Consider the following 8,947-nt stretch of genomic DNA (forward strand, 5'->3'; position numbering starts at 1 on the left):
ATATGATGTTTCATATTGAAGCCCTCTTGTTTGCTTCATTTTCAAAAGGGTTTTCAAAAAATAAGTTGTTAAACTGTTCATGTTGGGGCAGATTTTAAATGGTTTAGTTTGATGTTCATACACAGCCATGCAATAAATATGGAAACTTGTATGTAATATTCATGTGTTTGTGTGTGTTTTTAAAAAAGAATTTAATTTTCTGTCCGTTCCATGCATGTTCAAATCCCTTCTCTCTAAAAGCCAACCAACCATTCAATTCTAACCCATTTATATCATCTTACTTTTGAAATTTTTGGACTCTATACATTTTAGTATATTTGTGACACTCGGGTAAATAAGAGGTACATGAATGAACCAACATCATATTCGAATGTGAGTGATCCTGAAGATATGATGACTAAGAAATGCTTAAAAGAATTTAAACTTACTACTTATAACAACAAGGTGCACCTTTCTTTTCGGTGACTCTATTGTAAAACTTCAAGGTTGAGGGTGCTTTTGATAGGGAATCAGTCCAAGTGAAAGCTCTAATGCCAAATGATAAGGAAATCGGCCCAAGGGAAAGCTCTGATACCAAATGATAAGGGAAGTAAAATTTAGATTACCTTGTTGAACGAATATCTCAAGGCAAGAACACTTGTTTGAGATTCAAATCACTCCACAAGCAAGATTGATCATATCAAGCTTGAATGATTTTACATATAACCTAAACTACGTAGAATTGCAAAGAAACTTAGTCATTGGCTAAGGGAAAGCACAAAGGCTCCTTTTACTACATTTTTCCAAGTCTATCTTACAAAATTAACATATGGCTTTATATAGCCTCACCAGTTGTAACATTCATACTTTATGGCTAATTGGTTTTATATAGCCTCACGTAACATTCATACTTTATTGCTAATTGGCTTTATATAGCCTCACGAGTTGTAACATTCATACTTTATGACTATAATTAGCCACTATGCAAATGTAACTTTGAAGTAAATAAAAAATCTTAAAATACATTAATGAAATACAATAACTCTAAATTACTCTAAATTGTAATCCACCCAAAATTTATAACAATGAAGTTGTGGCATGAATTGAAATGTCTTTTGATAATTTCAACAACATTTTTTTCACATCTTTATTGAAGTATATTGTATGATTGATGTCTCTTGGTTATATCAACTTTACAAATCTATGTTGGGTGACCTTTTGGAAATTTTTCTAAGAGGTGAGTGAGGACAAAATATGCTAAAAGAATTTATCTATGGATAGTCTTCACTCTCAAAAGGGGAATGTATATCGTATTTGAATTCTAAATCCTAATCCAAATCGTAACAAATGTTATTAAAGTGATACCTCTCTCACTAAAATGTGGTTCGGAGATAAACTAAGACAAAAGCTTATGGACATGAGACACTAGGATGCATGTAACAATCCATTAGTTCACTAACTTAGTTTGTAACCAATTTTATAACAATTTAGTATTTATATTTTAAAATTTATAACAATTAAGTCTTTATCGTTTGAAATAAAATGAGATCTCTTACACATGTAGATCAATATATTAATTATACATTAAATGTGTTCTTAAACTCTAAAGATAGTAATCACATATATAAAGATTGTCAATATTAATAGATTATTTTTTTTTTTTTATAATAGGGACAAAATGGTTATACATTTTAACCATAGGGATTAAATGGTTAATGCATAAATGGTTAATTTGCCTTTGCCATAAAAACTCTAAATCTATTTAGAGACTAATTTATTAATTTTACAAAGACAGACAAAGGTGATGAGGTTTAAATTAGGAACAAAATAATATTCTAATTTTTAACCGAACATTATTTTTTTAATTATAAAATAGGGTCCACCAAAGCTTATTTTAATACTAAAAATAAACCTTCCCAAAAAAACATGTTTATTACAAAATATGGAATTATATTTAAAATAATAATAATAATAATAATCCTGGTGCTTTGGACTATTTCATTAAACCTTTAATTGACCACTAAATAAACCTTTAATTGACCACTAAATAATGTTATTTTAAGACACCATTAAATCGGATACAAACAAAAATGATTCTTGAAATCTCTTCACAATCATCATTTATGTATTCCATTTATGTAATTAAATATTAATTTTCCTATTACAAAGTCTAGAGAGAAAAATATGGAAAAATGATTAAATTTTTGTAACATTATCTAATTCAATTCGTTTAAGTTATTATTTGTTAATTTCAATTAAATATGGTTAGTAATCTAGTGAATTAATTCATTAGTAATTACTCATAATTATACATATATAACATACTAATTTTATACCTAATATTATAATATTAAACTATATTATAAGTTGCTAATATCTAATATGATACTCAAAAGTAGGATGAAAGAGTTCAAAAGTATTAACTGACCTTTGTAGGTCACAAGATGAACACAATAAGCACGGTCGTAATCTGATTTTGAGGTTTCCTTCTAATGAGAATTAACAGCAGAAGCCTCAAATTGGTCCGTTCCCAAAGGGATCTTCAATTACTCCGCAATATTTTTTAAAAAAACACATGCAACGATATGTGTTTGTTCCTATCCGAAAGGCTCTATCCCGTTAGATTTTCATACAATTGCTCTATCCCTTGAAAAGTTGGGTAATTACATATCAGAAATCATTAAGGAGGGCTAATATTTTCACATACCGGCTTTGAAGTTGGAACGGGGCAGGGCAACACGTTTTAAGTTGATCAACATTATTTTGAAGTCCTCTAATGAACTCTGCACAAAAGCTCGCTCTAACAAAGACCAAATTGAATGAAGGCTTACACAACACAAGCATGGGTAATGGTTAAAATCTGTTCACGGTGAAGTTTGGGTCCGAAGTTTCTCGTTCTTTGCACATTCCTCCTGGAAAATAAAGAAAATAAGCAAGGACAGGAGTGGTTTAAGAGGGATTATACTACTATGGGAACCTTCATGTATCAAAACTGAACAGCCTGGTCTAAATGTTTCTGCTCATTCAATGAACTGCCCCGCTGGGTGAAGGGTAATTTTTAATAATTTAATTTATCAAATGAAACCACCTTAGTTACCACAGAGATTTGAACCTCTAATCTCTTAGTCGTGGATAAATGTCTTAACCAGTTGAGCTATGTTTAGTTGGCACAAAAAAATATAATATCAATCACAAATCACAACGCTATAGTGGTCACCTGGAAAGCTTTTAAGAGTGCATAGCAACGTCTTTGCTCTGCAGTTGCTGCAGCATATTTCTCTTTCAAGGCATTGCAGACCTGCTGCTCTTCTTGATGAGAAAGAAGCACCTTATCTAGTTTCTGCATATATCAATATCTATTAAACTGAGATAAATAATAATACTAATAAAAGACTACAACTCAAGAACGTCCAATAGTATAAGAAAGGGAAAATTATTTATTCCTCTATACTTAGCTCAGTTATCAATTTTAAACTCAATTTTAGTTTCATAAATTGAAACTTGAGCTTAAATAAAATTTAAATTTTAGTTTGGAAATGTTTTGCTAGGTTTGATCTTTGTGGCTCTTTTATATTGGTTACTNTTGAAACTTGAGCTTAAATAAAATTTAAATTTTAGTTTGGAAATTTTTTGCTAGGTTTGATCTTTGTGGCTCTTTTATATTGGTTACTTCAATGACAATATCTAATTTAGAAGTTATTACTTTCACCAATTATAAATCTTCATTAGAGTTGGTCCACTCTGGTATGTCATAAGCTCAACAATGGAAACAAAAAGTACCTGTTGAATGCCTTTCAGAATTCCCTCCATGGATTCGATAAGTTTCATTTGACTCATGGAGTTGGCTATGGCATCTTGAAACTACAAAAGTTGAGGGGAACATCAGTAACAGAGTTTCTTAAACAGCCACCAAACTTGTCAATGAATGGCAACAAAATTATTGATGAACACGGCACGTTGGTGTTGATCGCCTAACAATTGATTTATCTTTCTGGATATTAGTTTATGATGTCTCAAATATGTGCACAGCAATCACGTCTAACTTATAGTAACACAACCTCACAGGGCCACAATTGAGTATAAACTGACACATTAGCCTCGAAAACAGTAACAACCACAGCTGCTATCAGAAATGGGAGTGTCAAATGACTAGTACATTCTAGGACCAACATCACATCCCACCAACACTAGATTAAGGTGGGACACAATAACATATCATTGCATGGGAGGTCGATACTAGATAAGTCCACTAAAAAATATTTTTAATCATGCGTTTCACATATCTATTGGCAATCCTTGCAACTGTTGGCTACAATTTATTTAATATCTTTAAAAAAAAAAAAACTATTACAGCATAAGGATTCGTACAATCTATCCTTCAAATGGGAAACAGAAAATCTCACAGCATACAACAAAACTGTACTTGCTTTAAGAGAAATTCTTTATGCAGATAAATAGTGTGTATATAGACGCCGCCTTTTTTCTTGTTGAAACGACCACCATCACTAGCCCCAAACATAAAAATAAAAAAAAATTAAAAAAAAAAAATCATCACAGAAGACGATGACAATAGTCTTGACCAGATTACCAAAAGGACGAAAGGAGGAGGCTGGACTAAATGTCCCAAATAATCGAACTAGAAATAAAAAATCCAAATACGAGCAATAAATTGGCAGATAAAAGGAACAAAATTTAACATGCAGAAGAAAGATGAATTATTCCTAGTGCACCCATTACAAACGAAAATTCATACACCTTGATAAAGGAGTCATCATCATATTAGCAGTCATGGAAAATAGTTCCTTAACGTATAGATACTGAAAGAAATGACAAAAGTGTATACTTTTAATGATCATTAACCTGTGAACTTATGGAATTCAACAAGGATGTCTCCTTCAACATCAGATCCTTTATCTCCAAGAGTGCATTGTAGGTTGCATAGTATCTGCGTGTTTGCCTATGTTTATCCTGCATGATGGAACATCTTTAGCTGAAGAGTAAAATATCATCATCTGAAGAAGTTTGACAAATAATATGAATCAAGACAAACAAGTAGTTCATGGAAAAAAAAATAATTGAACCTGGATGTTAATGAATAGCTCTGAAAATCGGCGCTCGTACCTGCAAACTGAGATTAAATCAGAAGAGGATGGCTTTCCAGCTAATGTAAAGCATTTAGAAGTATTTCAAAGTGCCCATGTGAACATTTGAGAAGAAAAAAGAAGTTCAGAATTCTTCGAGTTGATAGCACAGAAATTTAGAAATTCAGAAGTCAGAGTTGAGGAATAAAGAAATGAGTGGAATGTGTCCACATCTAAAATTGTGTACCACGTGCAATGAACTGGACACTATCTTTAACACAATGCAGTCAATTTGTGATGGGAAAAATAGGGGGGGGAAAGAGAAAAAAAAATCGTAGCTCCATACACAGGCATGTGATGGAGTGGCCATTAGTCCAATGGTTGAATAGACATGATGTAAACTCATGTCTTTAACGTCATGGATTCAAATCATGGTTCTCACCTACCAACAATATTAAACATACAAGTCTTTTGAAATCAAATATTGTAGAATCAAGAATGGTCTCACATAGAATAAATAGAATGCAGGTAAAGCTAAAACAAAAACTCATGTGTGTGAATGTATATATACAAAGAAGAAGAAGAAGATGAAGAAGAATGACATAGACATGCCACCACTACTTCGGTAAGAAGCTGCATTCATCTCTGCATGCAATTAAGAGCATAAACAATAATAATCAAAGCAAGAATGAAATGGGGCACTTATTTGAATATATATCAACTAAATGCTCCTTAGTTTCCAGCCATTCCCAGAAATAGGAGTTTTACATGTTGCTTCTGCATGGTCGTAATCCAAGACTAATCAACAGCCAGAAATAGATCAGATAATGAGACCTCGCTGAGGCTATTTAGATTTCGCCATCAAGAAGGTACCGAGTTAGAGGCTGAGAATTGTTACTGACCTAAAGATTAAGTTTCACTTCTCAAAATGAAGTTCTAGTGTTTTAAAAAGCACACAAAAACTTCATTAGGTCCTAAACTTTTAAGCAAGATATCAGCCGCAGCAGCTCAGAAAACTGGATAAGTGTCCAAGATCAACTAAGGAATTCAAACTACGACCAAGAAAAAGTGACAACAATGCAATCATCGCTGAGAAGAGGTACGACAATGCAATTATCACCAAGAAAAATTGAAGATAATATCATATAATCATCTAGAAACAATGAAGAACAAACAAAATAATTTTTAGGAAGGAAAAACAGAAGGAGAATAAGAGAACAACAAACTGGATGAGTTCAGTTTGGGTTGGCACATCGTCAAGAAGCCTCTTTAATGCAAGTGTTTCCCTTAATCTTGAAGCAAGTGCCTATAATAAAGATAAAATACAGAGTACTTAAAGATAAAATACAGAGTACTTACAGTCAAGATAAATAGATCAATGAATTGACTAGATCTAATGCAAAAAGGATAAGGATTCAATTATGGAATTTTGAGTGATAGACAAAATCAATCATGACATGGAATGGCTTCAAGCCTTGATTTTGAATTATTCATGCATGAAAAGGAGAACACAGTAAAAAACTGCTTTGGGGAGAAAAAAAAATTTACCTTCTTTACAGAATTCAATTCCTCCTCAGATTCACTGATAAAATTATCTAAGCTATCCAAGAAATTTGAGCATTCGTGGTCTCCAGTTAATCTTCCCTCCAGCTCGAAAATCTCAGCTTGCAATTTAATACGCTGTGCATCACATGGAGATAGGAGTTCAGATTCCTGCTTTCCAAGATCCTGAAACAAACCAAGGTGCATTTGAAACACAAAATTATAAGTTGTATATAAATATAACTAGAAACACAAAATGATAAGTTGCATATAAATATATTACAAGAATAAGTTGAATAAAAAATGGTTGATAGTTTTCAAACTCAAAGAATGCGGGTTAGTTGTGTATGTGTGTGTGTGTGTTTAAGTAATTATGCAATTTAACATTACAATGTAGAATAAAAAAGAAAAGGAACTTTTCAAAATGACTACACTTTCAAGCCAAACCCCTTGTAGCATCAATTTCTGACATAAGTCGGAGCCCACGCCTCCATCACAATTTTTTAAAATTCTTATATTAGATGAGCCACAGAGGTAAATTGTGATCATAGATGGCATATACAAATAAAAAGATATGGATGAGAAAAAAAACCTACACTGAATGCTGTTCCAATTCAAGTATGGAAGATGTTTGGAAACAAAAGCTTTAAAACACAAATCTGATAAAGCACAAGAAAAGAAATTGGTAAAATACATCTTGCATGTGAGAATGCATGGTATTAGAAACAATATGATAGCTGTCAACAGAGAGCGAGGAACAAAAAAAAGTTCTATCCAGATGGTTATTAAACAGAAAAAAAAAAAAAAAAAAAAAAAAAAAAAAAAAAAAAAAAAAAAAAAAAAAAAANAAAATGTTCGAGAAACTTTTCCCAAGAGATGTCCCTTCAGTGACTAGCACTCTTCAACTAAATCAGAGAAAATATAAAATCTTCAGCCCCCTTAGGAGGAACAGAAAACCGGTTTAGAATAAAATTGTAAAGAAGGACACTACAGAAAATCACAAGAACTACAAACGAAATGCAGAGGGACGATACTATTCAGCGAAAAAATAAGACTGTAAGTGCAGAGCAAAGGTGCAGACCTCCAAAGTCTTCAAGCATGACATCAAATTCTGCACCACATGATTAGCATTCGCCTTACTGACTCTATCCTGTAAANAAGGACACTACAGAAAATCACAAGAACTACAAACGAAATGCAGAGGGACGATACTATTCAGCGAAAAAATAAGACTGTAAGTGCAGAGCAAAGGTGCAGACCTCCAAAGTCTTCAAGCATGACATCAAATTCTGCACCACATGATTAGCATTCGCCTTACTGACTCTATCCTGTAAAAATTGCAAGTCCTTCACCACTGCAACTTTCTTCTGGTTCTAAATACCGGAAATAACGAGAAAGAAATTCATCAAGGGAAAAAATTTCTTAAGAGAAAAAACTGATAATTATGCTTGATAAATTATATTCTAATATACGCTTTTTAGTGATCTTGAGTACTCAGGACTTCAAACAAAAGCCGTGATAGATCCTATTATACACTTGAAAAGGAAGAAAAAAAGGAAAAGGAAATGATTTTTAAAAACTCCGACCAGTTCATCCACGTCCTCCTTTAGTATATCCATTGAAACTCCATTGTCGGAATCCACCTGAAGGGATTGTAAACATTTGTTTTCCTCAATCAAGCGCTCACTGCAAGTACCCTGTGATTTCCGGTAAGTGAGCGCCACAGCAGTATGAAATCAGACAACATACTGAAAACATCAAGACTATTTTAAGAACTCTCAATACTACCAGCAAAAACACGCCGCAAGTCCAAGCCCAAGTTCCTAACACAGAAATGATATTTACCAAACCTAACCATCACAACTGATACAATACAAAGACTAAGTACCTGGCTCTTGATCGCCTCAGACATTACACGGACCACTGATGCGGATGGAAAGCAACCGGACGAAGGAAAATACGACCTCTACGGAAGACACTGTAATTAATCGTACATGATCGTACATGAATCACAACGATATACAAGTCATTCTCCGATCAAATTAAAACTCATTCAATTCTCTAAAATCGACGCTAACAATTAATTTATGATTCGAGAAGTTCATCAGAAAGTTCCGTCCCTCACTTTCAGCATGGAAATGGTATAAAAGGAGAGGGATGACATCGAATTGATAATGCACACCTGTTCCGGTTTGATGCAGCAGAGAATGCCGGAAGCCAGCTTCTCGAATGAAGAAATCACGGATTTGCGAACGCCGTCGAAACTGATCGAATGGCAAAGGCCAATGTCGCCTGAAAATGGAACTCCGATAAGTCAATAAAATTGCTAATTTTATATGAACTGC

The 8,947-nt window shown here is 33.1% G+C and overlaps 1 protein-coding gene across 6 annotated transcripts; it reads right to left on the minus strand.

Annotated features, from left to right (window-relative positions):
• Positions 1–2,489: 2,489 nt before the first annotated feature.
• On the minus strand, positions 2,490–8,947 carry LOC111806176 (coiled-coil domain-containing protein 93). Of its 6 annotated transcripts, XM_023691548.1 has the most exons (12): positions 8,785–8,947; positions 8,491–8,580; positions 8,189–8,299; positions 7,898–7,975; positions 7,684–7,719; positions 6,609–6,788; positions 6,287–6,366; positions 5,061–5,100; positions 4,840–4,947; positions 3,760–3,840; positions 3,197–3,319; positions 2,490–2,891 (listed from the first exon to the last, which is right to left on the minus strand). In XM_023691548.1, the coding sequence occupies exons 2-12, from the start codon at positions 8,512–8,514 to the stop codon at positions 2,844–2,846; spliced, it is 909 nt and encodes a 302-aa protein (XP_023547316.1). In that variant the 5' UTR covers positions 8,515–8,580; positions 8,785–8,947; the 3' UTR covers positions 2,490–2,843. The 6 variants fall into 6 exon arrangements, with proteins under 6 accessions (XP_023547316.1, XP_023547318.1, XP_023547315.1 ...); XM_023691550.1 differs by lacking the exon at positions 7,684–7,719 and having other exon boundaries at positions 7,862–7,975; positions 8,491–8,568; XM_023691547.1 differs by lacking the exon at positions 7,684–7,719 and having other exon boundaries at positions 7,862–7,975.

This window comes from Cucurbita pepo, chromosome LG11 (assembly GCF_002806865.2).
Source record: "Cucurbita pepo subsp. pepo cultivar mu-cu-16 chromosome LG11, ASM280686v2, whole genome shotgun sequence".
Taxonomy (NCBI): domain Eukaryota; kingdom Viridiplantae; phylum Streptophyta; class Magnoliopsida; order Cucurbitales; family Cucurbitaceae; genus Cucurbita; species Cucurbita pepo.

Excerpts from the sequence above, each read along its gene's own strand:
- LOC111806176 (XM_023691550.1), bottom strand. The coding sequence starts at position 8,514 with ATGTCTGAGGCGATCAAGAGCCAG. Across the intron at positions 6,367-6,608 it reads AATTGAATTCTGTAAAGAAG|GCACTTGCTTCAAGATTAAG; the intron begins GTAAATTTTTTT and ends TCTTTATTATAG. Across the intron at positions 3,841-4,839 it reads TGAATTCCATAAGTTCACAG|TTTCAAGATGCCATAGCCAA; the intron begins GTTAATGATCAT and ends CAACTTTTGTAG.